Genomic DNA, 20,307 nt, shown 5'->3' with positions numbered 1-20,307 from the left:
TTAGTTTTCTCTCCTTATTCTTGATTTTCTGCTGCCTAATCTGACCAGTATTGTTTTCTCAAGGCTTTATTTTTGTTTACCTTTGTCTTCAGTTGTCAAGTTGGGATGTTCGCACCCTCTTGAATCGGGGTTTTTGCTCTTTTGGTTCTCGATCACTCTTCATTTACAACCTTCTCCTTTTCTGAATAAGAATTGGATGGCTTTACCCAGAAAGAATAACATCTGTTTTTTTTTTTAATCATACGTCCAAATTGTATCGTGATACAGTACAGTACATGGAAAATGGAGTGATTGAATTCTTTAAACCAATCCAATCTCACTCTTAATAAGGTGAAAGATGGAAAACGTGCACCCGGTTAATTAATGTGAGCATGCATAAATTACATGAGAAAGTTGTGTACGTTACTGTTTTTGTGATGGGGCATTGCTGCATTCATCTCCACCTTGGTTTTCTGTGTTTATTATGCTTCCTGAATTTACAGAGCTGTGTACTGTATTTATTACTTTAGGATACAATAGATGGATGGATTTGTACATATAATCAATCCTTCCTGCACTATTGTATCCTAAAGTAATAATTATGCAGTTTTGTAATTTCAGGAAGTATAATAAACAAAATTTAATGTACAGTAAGAATTGGCGACACACTTGACTGGTTGCCCATGGCTATTAAAATCAGACTACATAAAGCAATATTTACATTAGATCTAGCATGAAAGAAAACTCCTGTTTCATCCTAGCTACTGTTTCACCCAACATTTGTACAGGAAAGACCCCCCTTTTTTTCAACAAAATGTGTTCATTCATTCATATTTTAACACATTACCAGCAACATGTAATGAAGCTTTATAATCAGACATAAACAGTACTGTATATTGGAATTTTTGTTTACTTATTTGTGGATTGAAATGCTACTTTGCTTATGATCCTCAAGGAGCTAAGTGAGATGTTCCTACAGTCAAGTAGTTTGCGTACACTGTGTACAGTCTTTGTATATTGTAATGCATCAAAAAGAGTACCGATACCAAAGCCATTCTCCTATAACAGGCTGGTTACATCAAGGCCATTCAAGTTTTGTCACCATTTCCCCCTCATTTTATGAATAGTTAACATCTTTTGGGATTGTCCTCTCAGTAGTGTCCTGGTACTTTGGTGTAGGTATCTTCAGGTTGTACTAGGCCTGAGAGCCAGGATCAGAATTTGATTCTCTTAACAAGGTGTGGGAAGAATGGGGATCAGAGGTAGACCAAAAACCTACAAATGTTATACAGTGTCTCCAGATGCATCAAAGTAAACCATTGCTTGAAATCTACTCGATAAATAAAAGATAAACATAGAAAAATAAAATGTCTAGAAATTCTATAAAAGTTCTAAATAAAATGTAAATTTTGTCTATATATCTACCCTATGAGGAAATAAGATATCAGATGGTGCCATAACAGCATAAGGGGTTAGGGGGGAGAAGAGGTGCCAACTGTGGGCCCAACTCTGCTCTTTGCACATAACCTGTTGATGATATTTTGATATGAGGTAATTATTACATCAATACAATACAGTATTAATTGTACCCAAGACCAAATGATTGTTTTGTACTTCTTATTTGGCCCTGTTGATGCCTCCCATTCTCGTTTCCTGTATGCGAGGAAACCTCTTGTAAAGCGCAAGTTCAAGCTTCCTCTATTACAGGCTCATCATAGCCCATGCTGCTTGGAACTTTGTTCCAGGTAGCGAATCTTTAACAACAACAACATTCAAGCTTCCTCAATCTGAAGCTTGAATATCAAAATTAATACAAGAGTATAGAAAACGTGTATATATAATAGTATCTGTCCAAGGTTCAAGGCCAGATGCTTATAGCTAGTCTCTCCCATCATAACCACATTGTTTATTAACTACCTTGTTACAACTGTGCATCAAATAACAGTTGTAAAAATAATGTATTTATGCGTGTTTGCGAAAAATGTATGTTCTGAGATAGAGAAAGACAGAAAGACTAACAGATGGAGGAGGGGATGGAAGGAGGGGGGAGGTGGGGAGTGAGGCCTGGACACCGCTTGGTACCTCATCTAGTGTTAACATTAACAAAAATACATGTACAGTACTCTCCTTGTGGTACCAAAGGATGCAACAGCCAGGAGAACTTGATTTTCAGACCCTATGGAGCTAACAGCAGGCTTTTACAGCTTTATCCCTCAAATCTCAAGCAAAGAATTGTTAAGGTAGGACACTTTAATCCTAGAAACATTTTTGTCTAATGTGCTTGGTTGTCCGTAAAATGTATTTCGGCTTAAACAGACTTACCTGGTAGGTGTACAGTATTTGTGCCATATCATGAGCCAGCAGATATTCGTCTGGAGTCCTCAACAAGCATGATTTTTTTTTTTTTGCTTGGTCGTACATAAAGTGCCTGTTTGAATGTTAATGCTTACCTCCACTTTCCACTCTCTCAGTGTACAATACAATGATTATAAAAAATAATTGAAGAACTTTGTAAAACAATAAAAATTGTATTTGTGGGAGTTCTATTCTGCCCAGAGCACAGTAGATTCACAGGTTTGATAATCTATGCAAAATCCTATAAATGAGAAAGTTCATACATGCACTTCAAAATTTTGTATAAAATAATTAATTCTGAATACAGTACAGTACAGTACTAAACTACTGAATCTATGTTCTCCAGTACTGCACAAACCACAGGTTGCCTATGTATAATGCTTTTAGTGTTACAGTAGGAATATAGCAAGCCTTTGTGCTCATTTTAATATCAAAACTTTAGAAAAATACTATTTTACTTTTTGTAACATTTACAGTATCAGTGTATGCTTGTACAAAAGAAAAATCATGAAGTGGTGAAAAATAATTGTAACAACAAACTCTTTAACTGCTGCCAATTTGTTTTATCACAGGGAAGACTGGCAAAAATCTTTAATGACTGTTTTGTGTTTCTAACATGTACTCGTGGCTAGTGAAGTAGTGACTTCTAAATTAAGAGAAAATTCTAGATGAGATATAGTTAGAAGATAAATGTTGTAGATATAGCGGAACCTTCTTTCAGCAAATCTCTCGCGCTCCAGTCCAGATTTACTCGCCTGATTTTACAAACCAAGTGTTTGGTGAAGCTGGTGATGTACAGATTTGTTTAGGATGTTGGGTCAGAGTTTATAGACTTGTGGGAAAGTTGCCCATCACATGATAGGTTAAAATTTAAATTTTGCTTAATAAAATTAGCCCACAGTGCATGGGAAATACTAGAGCATCAGTGGTAACGTTCTCAATACAGTGTGGCTCCAATAAAGTTTTTAATGATTTTCGACGATGGATGCAACATTACAAGAAAGAGTTGGAGCCTTGAGATAGCTATTGAGGATATTTGAAACCAAATTCTATAGCTTATTTTCATTTTGAGTTGGAAAGGTTTTTGCTCACTAAGGTATAGCCTAGCTACCTTTAACAAAACATTCTGAGGCTGGTGTGCGAGAAATAAGTTAGATGTGGGGATTTCAGACAGGTTCTTGTGGTAGTTGTCTTTCATGTCTGGTTGGAATTAAAATTTTGCTCGGTGAAATTAACCCATAGAGCATGGGAAATATTAGGGTGTGATTGGTGACACAATGTCTCCAATCAGGTTTTTTTTTGTTTTTTGTAGGTGGAAGCAATATTTGAAGGAAGAGTAGGGGGCCTTCGGAAAGTCATTAAGCATACCCTGTATTTAAAGCCAAATTCTGTGGTTTATTTTCATTTCCAGCTGCAGTTGTTTTCATTCACTAAAATATGGGCATGGGAAATATACTGGATGTGGGGAAATCTTTTTACTGTCTTTGTATGATTGGTTGAAATAAAAAAAATCGTTCACTAAAATTAGCATACAGAGCATGGGAAATATTAAGGTATAAATGGTAAAACTCAAAATATTTCCAATTATGTTTTATTGATTTTTGTAGATGGAAGCCATTAGAAGAAAGAAACAGCTGAAGCAATGTACAATAGTTTCCTTGCCTTTAAAAAAGAAAACTATGTTACAAATACTCCCAGAAGGCATCTCCAGCTGCAATGAATCAGATCGGTCCCATTGCTTTCGTACAAGGCAAGAGGTGCACAGCACCAAATGCCACAAATTTTGGAGCAGAAGAGTAGAGTGCAGTACCTAGATACGTTTAGAGATGGCATTTAAAACGTCACTTGAGAATTCAAAAAACAACTATGCAGTAGGTTCAGATAGATTGCTGCCTTGGGTTTTATGATTGCATACTTATGAGCCGAGCTATCCATTTAGGATTATTTCCCAATCTTTGCATACTGGAAAACTAGCAGACACTGGGTGGGGAAAAGGACAACTGTCCCAATTGATAAAAATGCAACATTGGTGATTCAATTAGCTATAGACTTGTATTGTTGACTAGTTTGGTAGCCAGATCACTAGAAAAGGAAATGGAAAATAAAATGTATGGTAATTTAGTTTAGACTGGAAGATCATGTGTATTGAATTTGCTTATATTTGATAATAGTCACCAAGATTTTGAAAAAAGAGATAGTTAGGCAGACTGCATCTGTTGGGACCTAGGACAAATATTTTATTTATTCTTGAGCTAAAGCACATTTGAAGAGTAAGTGTATATAGCCTGTACTAATACCACTGGAAGCTTCAAAACTCTATGACAGTTTATAATGAAAACGAGACACCTAAGCTTAGCTCTCATCCTGGAACTACACATAGGTACAGTATTTAAACACACATACATATATGCAATAGAGACTGGCACCTGGCAGTTAGAACTGCATTGCACCACTATCAGTCACACACACTAGCTTGTAGAAGAGTGTTCTGATTTTCAGGACTGAAAATTTATCTTTCCCCGGTGTTCCTTTGTGTCCTACCCCCTCAATAAAGTGTTTGGCTAATGTGCTACCGTGAACATTGCTCACATGTCAGTTTGCTCTTGTATTGGCATCCTGAATGATATCTAGAAATTGTTCTATATTGAGAGACATGGTGCTAAATAGTCTTTCAGGCTTGGTGCCCTCTTTTGGTAATTACCACACACACATACTGTATAAATATACATTTAATAAATTATAACTTATTATATATACTGTATTGTTGAAATTTAAATCTTATTTATTTTCCAAAATATTACCATTAACAACTACTTTTATATTAAAAATATCTATTTATTGCATTACTAATTAAAGTCTGTGGTTCAGTTCAATCATGCTACAAGGAACAGATTGTGTAAGCTTGTGAAGTATTGGGGATTCTGAGAATTACTTTGTGTATAAGAAACTTCAGTAAATATATTGAAGCTAGAGGAAAACCTTCCTCCTATTCAGCATTATTAATTATTACTTATTGTATGTTGTGTATACAGTACTGTATACTTGACACTTTTTGTGGTCCAGCATCACAATACTTTCCAGACTGTAAATGTTCTCAGCTCCTCCAGGCAGTCCATGGGCCAATCAGTGAAAGAAAATGATACAGTGATACGGAAAATGTTTACAATCATAAAACATTTTCTAATTTATTTGTTGAGTTATAACATTAAATTTTGTATCAAAATGATTGCAAATCCATTGTCTAGAGAACAGATTCAAAACCAAAAGCGTATTTGAAATAGATTTGGTCCTCTTCATGGCATTGCAGAACATAAACCTAGCGTGCTGAGTGGGTCCTGCTTAGTGATGCTTAATAATGTTATAATAATTTTACGTTTTCTTCTTTTTTTCTTGAAAAAAAAAAATTCTTCTCACGTTTCAAGATCAAATGTTACTTTCACTCCACACAACTTTGCAGTAGCCATAGATAGCATGCCCATGCACTCTGCATCAACTCCAGACTCTTGAAATCCTATATTTACCAAGATTTGCTAAACACCACTATCACAGTCCTTAAACATCGTCTGGAGACGGTAACTAGATACTGGTGTTATCCCTGACATACTTATAACAGCGGATACAGTACCGCTTCACAAAGGTTGTATAGCTGATGCAAAAAATGATAGACCAATAGCTCTAAAAAGCACATCATAAAATTCTTTGACGAAAGAGTGTTCATAAGTACGATCACAAAACACACGGAATCACAGTACTGTATCTACATAACCCTGGGCAACATGGGTTCAGAACAGGGTGATCTTGCCTCTCACAGTTGTTAGACCACTATTAAACTGATTTTTCAGGCATCCCTGTGTACAGGAGTTGTAGCTGATGTGTGGAAAAAAGGCTAACATAGTTCCAATCTACAAAAGAGGCAGCAGGGAAGACCCCCTCAATTATAGACCTGTATCATTGACAAGTGTAATAGTCAAAATATTGGAAAAAATAATTAAAACTAAATGGGTAGAACACCTGGAGAAAAACAATATAATATCAGACAGTATGGTTTTTGAGCTGGAAGATCCTGTGTAATGAATTTACTCAGTTTCTATGATCGAGCGACAGAGATTTTACAGGAAAGAGATGGTTGGGTTGACCATCTATCTGGACCTAAAAAAGGCTTTTGACAAAGTTCCACATAAAAGGTTGTTCTGGAAACTGAAATATATTGGAGGGGTGACAGGTAAGCTTCTAACATGGATGAAAAATTTCCTGATAGAAAAATGAGGGTTGTAATCAGAGGCAATGTATCGGATTGAAGGAATGTCACAAGTAGAGTACCACAGGGTTCAGTTCTTGCACCGGTAATGTTCATTGTCTACATAAATGATCTTCCAGATGTAATACAGAATTATATGAACATGTTTGCTGATGCTAAGATAATTGGGAGCATTAGAAACCTAGATGATTATCATGCCCTTCAAGAAGACCTAGACAAAATAAGTATATGGAGCACTATTTGGTAAATGGAATTTAATGTGAATAAATGCCAAGTTATGGAATGTGGAATTGGAGAACATAGACCCCACACAACCTATAAATTATGTGAGAAATCTTTAAAGAATTCTGACAAAGAAAGGGATCTAAGGGTGGTTCTAGATACAAAACTGTCACCCGAGAACCACAAAGAACATTGTGCGAAGAGCCTATGCTACACTTTCTAACTTCAGAATTGCTTTTAAATACATGGATGGAGAAATACTAAAGAAATTGTTCACGACTTTTGTTAGACCAAAGCTGGAATATGCAGCGATTGTATGGTGCCCATATCTTAAGAAGCACATAAACAAACTGGAAAAGGTGCAAAGACATACCATTAAGTGGCTCCCAGAACTGAAGGACAAGAGCTACGAGGAGAGGTTGGAAGCATTAAACATGCAAAAACTAGAAGATAGACGAAAAAGAGGTGATATGATCACTGCGTTCAAAATAGTAACAGGGCTCGATAAAATTGATAGGAAAGAATTCCTGAGACCCGGAACTTCAAGAACAGTAGGCCATAGATTTAAACTACCGAAACAAAGCTGCCGGAGAAATATAAGAAATTTCACTTTTGTAAACACAGTGGTAGACGGTTGGAACAAGTTAGGTGAGAAGGTGGTGGAGGCCAAAACTGTCAGTAGTTTCAAAGCATTATATGACAGAGTGCTGGGGAGACAGGACATCACGAGCATAGCTCTCATCTTGTAACTGCACTTGTAAAAGTAAAATAATAATTATAATCATATTTGTAAAAACAAGACTATGTATGTATGATGTATGTTAGGTTTCTGGTATTCCTGTTTCCTTATACTTGCCATCTCTTGGCCTGACACATTGTATCAATCTTGCAAGGATTTCAAGGTTGGAAAGTGTGAAAAGTTAATTTGCAAGTTACCTTTGAAAAGTTAGTTTCATCTCCATAGGCACTATGCAGCACAATCATAAAACTCACAAATTTTGTGTGTATTTGCATCTGTCTTCAAGTAATTTAAGTGATCTGCCATATCTACAATGAAAGCTAAATCTGGAACCCATCCATTATCTTGGTAATGCATATCCTTTCTTTCCATTTCATAAAATCTGTATTTCACCGCACAGTTTATTAAAACGCTTGTGTACAACTCCCTGACTTAACCATGAAATGTAGATGTGATATGGCAGTCTATGAGGGTTCTCAGTTCTTCCAAAGTGCTGTTACTTCCTCTTGATGCTTCTATATTGGTTCGGGGTCTTGAAGTGGGTAGAATATAGTTGTGCATTAATTGGCAGTTGATTGCTGGTGTTGACTTTTTAACGGTCTGTGGTCAAGACTTCATGCTCGTTTAAAGATCACATTTTTTATGATGACATTCTTGACGTTATTTATTGCTAATGTGTTACTGTATAATGAATAATGGAATGGAAATTGCAAGATTCATGGTTGGCATTCACAGTTATTAGTTTTACCTTTACTATAATATAAAAGCCACACCAGTTTTTCAGTCCTCCATTTTCAGTGCCCATCTGTAGCTAGACTCCTGGTTTTTGTCCAATAAATGACTAATATTATTGTCCGGCACTTTCTTACCAAACTCTCTTTATCGTCACTCATTGTTTCTTTTATTGGTATTCATTTTACAGACATTGTTTAGTTACTTTCATCAGTACTATGTATACAAAATTTGAGCCATTCTGTATCATTAAAATTTTTACTTTCATCAGTTGTAATTGAAAATGCAGAAAAGAAATTTACTTTCTACTTCAGTTGAATGAAACGTTATCCTGTGGTTTACATAAAACATGTGTAACTAATATCTACTGGACCGACATTCACACAAACATCTTATGCTATGGGACCTACCTACAAGTACTTTCCTTTGAATGGACACAACAGACAAAAACATTAATTTGCAAATATACTGTATACAATATTTTTTACTTTAAATGTGTGTATTGTGCTCAATTTGTGAGTGAAGTAGAGTGGGCCATGGGCTGCACGTAGAGTGGGCCATGGGCTGCACGTAGAGTGGGCCATGGGCTGCACGTAGAGTGGGCCATGGGCTGCACGTAGAGTGGTGATGAGCCACATGTTAGTCACCCTTGATTTGGAACAGGACAAGATTATCAAACATTCAGTGAGCATAATAAAATAAACTTTTGATGGTAATTTTTCCCAGTAATTTGTGTATGCTGGCAAGGGTGTGTGCAATATTGAGCACACATGCAGTATTAGATCTTATGCTTGCAGGCATGCAATGTTTTGCATACTTTAACAGTGTACTTTTGAATGTATTGCGTGCACTTCCTGCATTATACAGTACAGGGTTAGTTGCATTCATATTTTGAAGAATATTTCCTAATATTCACATCAGAGCACACAGCACTGACAACAGTAGAGAAACACTTGGATGAGAATAGCCTTAAATTACAAATGAAGCTTTGGTTGTAAGGACTTTGTCAAATTAAAAAGATACAATACACAGAACTAGTGTTTATAATGGGGCAAACAGGAGAGGTGTGAGGTGAGGTGAAGGTGATTATGTATTACAATTTTATTTATTATGTTTTAATTTAGTAAGAGGTATATTAATGTTGAATGTCTCATTATTTTTGATGATGCATTGAGCAAGGTCATTTGTTGCTCCTAGTTCCTGTGTGAGACACAAGCATTGTTGGGTTATTGTCATAGTGAGCATACATACATAGGCCCGAAACCTAGTCCGATCGTCTAGGTTTAGGGATGCTTGACTTGCACATACTTTGTGTTTTTTTCTGCTGCACTATTTAGATTTGTTCATTCTGTGTACACGGTAATGAAATAAGATGTTAAATATAAGTCAAAGTGGTGTATTTGTAAGATCTAAAGCATTTTACTGTACTAGGGGTATTGATTTTGTGGTTGATTCGTATGATCGCAATGTACTGTACATAAGTTGATGGCTTACTGAGACTTTTTGTATCTTTTGTTACTGTGGAAAAGCTTGCCAGATTGTCACTTGACATTCTTTCTCTTGTCACAGCAATTATTCCACTACCAAAAAAATAATTTTTTGTTACTATTGCTGATGGACTTTGAGCAATCAATGTGTCCCACTAATTTCCTCATATATTGATATTTATGTTTTACTTAGTAGAATTAGTCCACAAGTCTTTTTGGAAATATCTATTACCTCTTTGGTCTACAGCTTGGTTATGAATAGCACTGTCAATGATGACAGCACTCACAGGCTAGTGCAATGGTCAGTGGTGAGGAACAACGGGGGAAAGAACATGAACACTAAAGAAATAGGTGAAACCTTGAAATAGGATGAGTAAGTTAACTGCAGCAAAACACTTCAAAACACAACAGAAGGGTTCATTGTATTACAAATACCAAAATTATCTATAAACATTAAAGTTCAAAATGTGAAATATCTAAGAATAAAGTAATGAGTCTAGCTGAAGGCATCTGTTCTACCTTGTGCAGTCTAGTTCCTGTCTCATTGCTCTGCCATGTAACCACAAGAGGTCAAGAGGAAATATCTGAAGAGATGCACAACTGGTGTTTTGGGGTCTCGTGGGTTCTGAGCCCATGAATAAATTTTATGAGTTTTTATGAGTCCCTCACAAGTCAAGCCTGGCCTCGGGCCGGGCTTGGGGAGTAGAAGAACTCCCAGAACCCCATCAACCAGGTATGGAGTGGCACAACATTCAAACATGGTGATGTATGGCCAACTATTTGTTGTGGTGGTTGACTTTCAGCATAGGTATACGAATACAATAAAAAACCTACTTCCTACAAAACTAGGCATAATCAGCATTAGACAGCAATCACAATTATATAACTTTAATCCCAGCCTAATATGTGGTACTGTAACAGTGTTTACCTGGTTAGAACATCAGCCATTGTATGACACACTGTTTCCCTCTCTCTACATCTGTCTTTGTGAAGCCACAGCCGTGTAGCAATAACAGTATTCTTCCAAGTTTTAAATAGTTTGAGTAGTATAACTTTTTTATTTTAATGTTATAGTAAGAAAAACTTTCATATAATGCAGCCATTGAATAAAGCTGTCCTTTCACATAGTACACCAAATTTAAACATCAAAATCACAAGTAGACAAATAAAGGGCGGTACTGTAAATTGTAGTGGCTCACAATCATTCACTTTTTTGTGTGTGCTCAATAGGTTAGGTTTGATCATTTTAGTACACTACTTTGTCGGTTGTGGCACCTTGAAAGGACGTGCCCATTAACTAGAATAAAATTACTTTTTAAAAATAATGGAATATGATAAAATTTGCTTCATTTATAAACAGCAACATTTTCATAAGCTTAGTATTACACTGTTAACACGTACACAACTTTTGTATTTTGTATATGTTTGCTCGCCTATTACTGTTTGGTATACGATTGCATCGTACCGGAATATGACCCGCCAAATAGTTTTAACAACCATGTACCTATTTTACTGTTGGGTAAACAGATGCTACAGTTAAGGACTAATGCCCAGTAAATCCTCCCAGGCCAGGATATGAACCCAGGCCAAAGCGCTCGCAAAATGCCAAGCTAATGTCTTACCACTTCACCACGGGGACTGCTTCCTACACAATAGCCATATACACCTGAACATGCAGAAATTGCACTGGGTTCATTTACAGGCAACACTGCATGATGTGCAGTGGTCCCTCCATTTGCAAATTTAATCCATTCCCAGAGATGGGTTGTAACTTGAAACAAATTTTCCCATAAGAAATAATGTAAGTTGAATTAATCTGTTCCACACTCCCAAAAATACTAACTTAAAAATGCATTTCATAAGGGAGCCGGTCGGCCAAGCGAACAGCACGCTGGACTTGTGATCCTGTGGTCCCGGGTTCGATCCCGGGCGCCGGCGAGAAACAATGGGCAGTTTCTTTCACCCTATGCCCCTGTTACCTAGTAGTAAAATAGGTACCTGGGTGTTAGTCAGCTGTCACGGGCTGCTTCCTGGGGGTGGAGGCCTGGTCGAGGACCGGGCCGCGGGGACACTAAAGCCCCGAAATCATCTCAAGATAACCTCAAGAAGATACATAATACACATATTTTTTGTACTATAGTACTGTATGTAAAAGTTATAGCTTACCCTTATTGATGTCTTTTGTTGGCGTATGGAAGACGGGGAAGAGGGGGGGGAGGGGAAGGAGAAATATTGGTGTTTGGAAAAGGAGTCTTTTTTTTTTTTTCCAATATAACATCATGCAGTGATGACTTCTCTGGGGAACACACACTCCTACATTTTGCCTGCATACCTCTAGGACCTGTTTGTGGTTCGCTACTTGCTTGTCATTCCAAGAATCTGTCTATAGACATTTGTTTTCCATACGTTTTAACACTTGACTGTAGTGAGACATCACATTCATTCACTATGAATAATTTCTTGTTTTTCCTCTATGGTCATCCTCACATGTGTTTTCATAGGTTGAACCTTACCACTAACTTTCTTGGGACCCATGGTGTGATATATAATAATTACCTCTACTGTATGTTTAAAAAACAAAACAAAAGAAACACAAAAACAATGAAAATCTTTACAAAGAATTCATGCACGATCGTCACTAAGCGCGAGCGATCTGGTAAGCTGAAGCATGGTCGCCCGTGCCACCAGGATCCACGCACTCTGTCGACCCATAAGTAGTGTGTCAACAAAGTCGCAAGTTGAGGCAAAGGTCGTAAGCCGAGTTGAATTTTCTGATAGAATTGGGGTCGTAATTCGAAAAATTCGTAAGTAGGGGCGTTCGTAAGTTGAGGTTCCACTGTATTTACTAACTTGATTCGACATATACGGCCAGCAGTGATGCTTTTTTCATTCCATGCTGTGCTGAGCAGCCCACCTTTATCTTCGCTACTAGCACTTGACGTAACATTAATGCTGTCACCAACACTAACATCATGATCACAAAATTCACATGAGGATGTACTATCATCACTGTGCATGACCAGTAGAATCATCAATTTTTGTCAAGATGGCAGTTGACTGGTGAATTCCTGTATGGGCACATCACACCCCCATAGACACTGGGGGGGTTTTCAATCAGCACTTCTAATCTCCCAAAGGCAATAGGCACACAGGTCAATTGCTTGTGGGTAGTAACAGTACTGTAGTTGGAGGCTTCAAAAAATTAATGAAATATTTAATTACTTAGTACCCCTATCAGGATACTTCAGAAATATGATTGAAGTATAGTACTATTGTTCAGTTATCCTGGCTGAAATATTTGCCAGCCAGTGGTGAACATCACTCTGGTATCTTGTTTTGATTAACGAAACTTTACTTACGAATTTTATCATTGTATATAAGTGGTGAATGTTACTGTATTGCTTGGGAATGTCAGGATAGTCCTTTTAATCTCCTAGGAAAATATAAAAGTTCTTCCTTATTTATAGTTTACTAATTTTTAATTTATATTTCATTATGTGGGATCATATTAGCAATCTGGAGTGAATCTGCAAGAGCAGTTGTGAATGTAGTTGCTTAATAATTGCTTAATGGGGCCTGACGGCTGAGTGGACAGTGCTTGGAATTCGTAGTCCTAAGGGTCTGGGTTCAATTTCCTGGCGGAGGCGGAAACAAATGGGCATGGTTTCTTTCACCCTGTTGTACCTGTTCACCTAGCAGTAAATAGGTACCTGGGAGTTAGACAGCTGCTACGGGCTGCTTCCTGGGGATGTGTAACAAAAAGGAGGCCTGGTAGAGGACAGGGCCACGGGAATGCTAAGCCCCGAAATCATCTCGAGATAACTTCTAAGATAGTGGGAATGGTGCATGTTAGGAAGTCCAGGTCATGCATTCAACACAGCAAATGCCGTTCTCTCTCTCTAGGAGGCATAATTACACCTAGATATGAAATGTATTTTTTTTACTATGCAATAAATTACTTGATACAGTATTACCATGTGCACTTTCTATATGTTCAGTCTAAGGTTTGGTTTAGTCAGTGCACATTTTTGGGTTATAGCTGTACACTTGCTGAATATCTGGGGACTTTAAACTTTTGATTTTGTTATTTTTTTGTTTCTCCCTTTTTTTTTGGGGGGGGGGGAACATTTCCTGCCTGTAAATAAAATTAATTCCCATTGTATTTAGCAAGCTGTTTAGTCTATTTAGGTGCTTGGGTCTAACCTTCTGCTTGTTGCATCAAGCTGAAAATTCTTTTGTCCCAAAATTGGCAATTTCTTAGTCCATATAATCTCAGATCACCTCAAAGTTTGTTTTAGTAACCTAAGAATGACGATATGGAAGGCAAGACAATCAAAGGCTTCGTTGTTGTCCTATAGATCTTAATCCATGATGTACAGTATTTAAAATGTCAGTTGTTATAGATGAAAGTGTGAATGATTTATAATTTATTATAAGTAATTAATTATTAACAGTTTGGTTTCATATTTAAGTTAACTTCTTTTATTAATAAATTTGATGCTTTGAGGTTACAACTTCCTATTACACTTTTGGTTACTGAGCCAGAAGTAATCATTGTTAGTTGCCAATAATATTTGTATAATTGGCATATTTTTGTTGCTTTATCAGTTTGGGGGAAAGGCAGAATTTGCTATTTGAAAGTTATTATCATGTGAATGAGTATGATGGGCGTCCCCTACAGGTGGGGCTGGGCAGACACACTCAGATGCCTGGCAAGAGAGGAGCCTCAGGAGTTTTCGGCATGATGCACCCTATCTCTGATTCATCGTACACGTTGAAGGATGCTCCAGCAACTCTCAGGTGTAACCATGGTGGGAAGAAGTCATCTTCCTGCCTGCACTGTGCGTATCGGGCGAGGCAGGGAGCTAGTGGCAGAGGATCAGCAGCCATTGGAAAGAGTGTAGCTTCTTCAGTTAAAGTTCACCAGTGTCCATATTGCAGCTACACCACTAATTTTACAACTAACTTAATCAATCATATGCGGACACACACGGGAGAGAAACCATTTTCCTGCCCCCATTGCCCCTATCGTGCTAATCAGAGAACTAACCTCACAATGCACATGCGTACACATACTGGGGAAAAACCATATGCTTGTGCTCAGTGCCCCTATCGCTCTTCAAGGAAGGATGCCTTAAAAAGTCACTTGTTGAAGCATGCCACAAGGAGTAGCTCTGAAGATTTAGCGCTGTCCTAGCTGGTTAAAGGTTTAACTTAATAGTTATACCTTAATTTTATTGGAAGAATTATTGAATTTTTCTTATAAATGTGTACATACACAATACAGTACTGTATATGTAGATATATATATTTGTATTTATTTATTAACCATTATTGTTAAATAGTATTAGTGCTGTGTTCAGCAAAACACTCAAACACCCTGGCTATTGTTTAAGGAATTAAATTAAAAAAAAAAAATCCAGGCATCTATGTGGTAAAAGTTTAGGAAATTAAATTTTGGAAAATTTAAGTTTGAGATAATAAAAGAATGTGAGTGCAGAGACAATTACAGTATACATACTTGATTTCTGCAGCATTTTACTAGTGACTGGTAAATTCTTATTCACTGGTAAGACCCCTGTTCACTCTAATGTACTCTTCTAGGTGCAAGGATAAAGCTAAAGCTAAAGCATCTTGCATTAATACACACACAAATCTCAATAGCGTGATGCATCACTGAACAAATTCACAAGATATATGACCATGTCGTAGCTCAGGTGATTAAGGCAGCACCTGGGACGATCTCAGACGTAGGCTCGAATCCTCGTCACGGCCCTTGTGGATTTGTATCTTGCATCGACCCAGTGGTGTATTGAGTAAATAACGCAAATTGTTTTACATAGTCATTTTTAGGTAAATACAGCATTTATTTGCATCAATTATGCATGATACATAGAAAACTGAGCTTAATAAGGATGTTCGATAAGATGTATTTTAGTTATATGAAATAAAGCTTTTCTTTAATATAGATACTTTCTCTTTCTATATACTGTATGCCTTATTTTGATTTAAAAGATTTTATGGGCATATCTTTTTTTCTTAAAAATTTAAATGTTTAATTGATAGAATTATAAAATTTTGCTGTAAAGGATTTTGAAGGACAATGAAATATAGTACGAAATATATTTAATAGATAAGATTTTTCAAAAGCGGTGCAATTTAAGTTGTACAGTACCGTGTTAAGACATTTTGTTCCGTTGAATCGTGTAGCACTTTCTTTCAAGTATGAGCAGTCCTCATATTACCGTGAAAATGTTATTCTTTTTTTCCTGTGACCAAACTTTTGTCAAGATGAATTTGATAGTCCTGGTGTACTGGGACAATGATCTGGAACCAGCTGTTTGTTTTAGTTTTGTGAAAGTTCAAATGTTCATTGCAACATTATCCAGAGTATATTAACATTCTTTAAATTTGGACAAATTTTTAATTTACAAACATGCTAATTACTGCACCAAAAATGGAAATGTATAGTAATAGGTATTTTTTATTGGATGCTATGGAGTGTAATTATGCATAAAGTATCGACAAAGTTGAAAATAATCGAAAGTAGATTTTCTTAGAGATGATATTTTGCCTATAAAGGTTTTCATCAATTTAGTCATACCCTTAGAAGTGAAATGCCCTTTTCCATAAATCTAACCTTGGTGTTCCACCACAAATATATGGAGTTTATTTTATAACAAAAATATAATGTATGAATGTGAAGAAGAAGAATGCAAGTGAGCAAAGTTTAAACAAAGGGTTGGCATTATGAATGTTGAGTTTTTAATAATGTTTTGTACTTATATTTTACTTTGGCAAGCTAGTTAGTATTTTAAATTTGAAGAGTTTAATAACCAAATTCATATATACTGTACATGTATTATCATATATTACAATACAAAACAGGTTACAAAGTTTTACATTGCTAGCCTAAATCAAAGCAGAATGGTATGATGTCTTCTTTTTTTATGTATTTTCTGAAGGGATAACTTAGTTTTTACTGGACTAGTAATTACCTAAGTGTAGTTACAGCCATGAGAGCTACGCTCGTGGTGTCCCGTCTTCCCAGCATTCAAAGCTTTAAATGACTTCCCAGTCATTTTAAGCTTTGAAACTGCTAACAATTTTGGGTTCCACCACCACCTCAAAGGGCAAGTGCAAGATCTGTACTGTGCTTTCCATATATTGACTTTAATCTCCAAAACTTGCGTATATCTGCTTGATACCTGCTTGGGTTGTTCTGAGGTTGGGGATCTGAGAGTTCTACTCCCCAGGCCCGGTGCGAGGCTAGGCTTGACTAGTGAGAGCTTGGTCCAACAGGCTGTTGCTTGGAGCGGCCCGTAGGCCCACATACCCACCACAGCCCGGTTGGTCCGACACTGCTTGAAGAAAACAATTTAGTTTTCTCATGAAGATGTCCACAGTTGTTCCATCAATATTTCTTATACTCGCTGGAAGGGTGATGGTGCAATGTACATACAGTACCTATTATTAATAGTGGTCCATGTATCTCCTTTTGTGTTGGATTTTAAACCTATTTTAAAAGTTGAGTGCAAGAAGGCTGACTAATATAAGCATAGCTATAGGATTTCTGTACATGTCCTGATGTCAGAAGTTAAGCCCAGTAGCATAGGATGTAATGAATGCTGTAGGAAGTTTAGCAGTACAGAGGCTGACCTTCATTCCAGATTGGTCTGCACTGAGCTCTATCAAAAAGTCAGGATTATATGGAATAATGGTTGTACCCTACCATGAAAAAATTTAATTGTTTGAAAATTCAATACAGTACAGATTCACTATACAGTATTGTATACTAATGCCATTATAATATGGAAACAGTAAAAATAATGTGAATATTAAGGTTACCGGTGCTCATCAAGGGTCAAGGTGTTTCATCTCATGAGTTTTGCATGGTGTCTGTCGGTTTTGGTTGCACACTTCCCTCAAATTTGTGCCATCTACATAAGCCGACTGTCATCTACCACGATACACATTTATATATAATCTGGATCTTACCTGGATGGGGTAACAGGAGTTGTTCTATTCCCCAAGCCCAGCTGGGGACCAGGCTTTACTTGAGAGCTTGATCCAATTGGCTGTTGCTTGGAGCAGTCCGAAGGCCCATATATCCACTACAGCCCTGTTGGTTCGGCACTTCTTGCAGAAAATTGTTCAAATTTTTCTTGAACATTTCCAATTTTGCTCCAGCAATATTTCTTATACTGTACTTGCTGGGAGGATATTGAACAACCGTGGATCTCTGATGTTTAGACAGTGTTCTATGATTGTATCTATGGTACCTCTACTCTTCACTGGCTCTTATTCTGCATTTCCTTCCATATCATTCACTGCAGTATGTTGTTATTTTACCGTGCAAATTTGGGACCTGGTCCACTAGTATTTTCAATGTACAGTATGTATAATTTGGTACCATTCTCGTCTTCTTTCTAGAGAGTGCATTTTGAGAGCTTTGGGACATTCCCAATAGTTTAGCTTGTTTATTGTGTCTATGCGTGCCATGTATGTTCTCTGTATTTCCTCTTATTTCAACAATTTCTCCTGCTCTGAAGGGGAAAGTGATATCAAGCAGTACTCAAGGTGGAACAACACCAGTGATTTGAATAGCATTAGCATTGTGATGGGATCCCTGGAGTTGAAGGTTCTCGTAATCCATCCTATAATTTTTCTTGCTGACACTATATTTGCTTGGTTTTGCTCCCTAAATATTAGTTTGTCATCTCTCATTACTCCCAGATCCTTTACATCTTGAGTTTCCTACTGTGGGCAGATTTGATTGCATCTTGTACCCTGTATTTTGTTAAAGGTCTCCATTTTTGCGATACCTAAGTACAGTACAGGGAATTTATCATCGTTAAACATCAGACCCCATATTACTCAGCGTAATTTGGAAATGGAGCCTGGATACAGGGGAGATACCAGCTGCACTTAAATCTGTATATATAGCTCCTCTACACAAGGGGGGGGGGGAAGTTAAGCCTTGCCAAAAAATTATAGACCAGTTGCACTAACATCACACATAATAAAAGTTTTGAAAGAGTGATTAGGAATCAAATTTCTAGTTTTATCGAAAATAATGAGCTACACAACCCGGGACAATATTGATTTAGAGCGGGCAGATCCTGTCTGTCACAGTTACTCAACCACTATGACAAAATCACAGAAGCTCTAGAAGAAAAGCAAAATGCAGATGTTGTATACACAGACTTTGCAAAGGCATTCGACAGATGTGACCATAGAGTGATAACACACAAAATGGGGTCAATGGGAATAACTGGTAAAGTAGGATACTGGATACTCAATTTCCTGTCGAACAGAACACAAAGAGTAACAGTCAATCCAATAAAATCGAGTCCAAGTGCAGCTAAAAGCTCGGTACCTCAAGGTACAGTCCTTGCACCACTGCTATTCCTTATTCTCATATCAGATACATATAGACAAAAATACAAGTCAGCTTCATGTCATCCTTTACAGGTGACACAAAAATCAGCATGAAAATTACCTCTGCTGAAGACATTGTTGATATCTGTAATTTTTCAAAGTTTTTGATTGGGGAGCAGAAAATAACATGATGTTTAACAGTGATAAATTCCAGGTACTCGGGTACGGCAAAAATGAGGATCTGAAACATAATACAGGATACAAAACACAATCGAATCTGCCCACAGTAGGAAAACAGCATGTCAAGGATTTGGGAATACTGAGTCTGACTATCTAACGTTTACTAAGCAAATATTGCGTCAGCCAGAAAAATGATAGGATGTATTACGAGAACTTTCAAACCCAGGGATCCCATCACAATGGTTGTACTCTTTAAGTCACTTGTGTTGTCCTGTCTCGAGTACTGCTCAGTACTCACTTACCCCTTCAGAGCAGGAGAGATTGCTGAAATAGAGGGAATACAGAACATATACGGCACGCTTAGACGCGATAAAGCACCTAAAATATTGAGATCGTCTCAAAGCTCTCCAAATGTACTCACTAGAAAGGAGAAGAGAGAGCTACCAAATAATATACACATGGAAAATACTGGAGGGCCAGGTCCCTAATCTACACAGTAAAATAACAAATTTTCTTGAGTGAATGATATGGAAGAAAATGCAGTGAACCAGTGAAGAGCAGAGGTGCCATAGGCACAATCAGAGAACACTGTATAAACATCAGAGGTCCGTGGTTGTTCAATGTCCTTCCAGCGACTATAAGAAATATTGTGGACCTGCGGGCTGCTCCAAGCAACAGCCTGGTGGACCAAACTCTCACAAGTCATGCCTGGTCTTGGGCTGGGCTTGGGGAGTAGAAGAACTCTCAGAACCCCATCAAGCAGGTATCATGTTATTTTCTGCTGCTCAATTGAAAACATTATTAATGCCAGCTTGTAGTTTTTCAATGTCTTCTGCAGAAGTAATTTTCATTATGAATTTTGTGTCGTCTGCAAAAGGTGACACAAAGCTTTAACTTGTATTTTTGCCAACCACTTCACAGATGTAAGAGGAAAACATGAAAGAAATGAGAGCTCCAGAATGTCACTTAAGCCT

General features: G+C 37.2%; 1 protein-coding gene across 42 annotated transcripts in view; it reads left to right on the top strand.

Annotated features, from left to right (window-relative positions):
• The window catches only part of LOC123745767 (zinc finger and BTB domain-containing protein 14), a 191,875-nt gene that overhangs the window by 19,668 nt on the left and 151,900 nt on the right, over positions 1 to 20,307 (top strand). The window contains exon 6 of one of the 42 annotated variants that reach the window (XM_045726657.2): positions 14,454 to 15,744. The exons of 40 other annotated variants lie outside the window; for them this stretch is intronic. In XM_045726657.2, the coding sequence (XP_045582613.2) occupies positions 14,454 to 14,969 (516 nt within the window). In that variant the 3' untranslated portion in view covers positions 14,970 to 15,744. Of the gene's footprint in view, positions 1 to 3,941; positions 5,111 to 14,453; positions 15,745 to 20,307 lie in introns of those variants that run through there. One more of the 42 variants, XM_045726696.2, reaches the window with a different exon arrangement.

The sequence above is a fragment of the Procambarus clarkii genome, chromosome 88, assembly GCF_040958095.1.
Source record: "Procambarus clarkii isolate CNS0578487 chromosome 88, FALCON_Pclarkii_2.0, whole genome shotgun sequence".
Taxonomy (NCBI): Eukaryota; Metazoa; Arthropoda; class Malacostraca; order Decapoda; family Cambaridae; genus Procambarus; species Procambarus clarkii.
The sequence above is the reverse complement of the archived record's forward strand: the minus strand, read 5'-3'. Positions and strand labels throughout refer to the sequence as shown.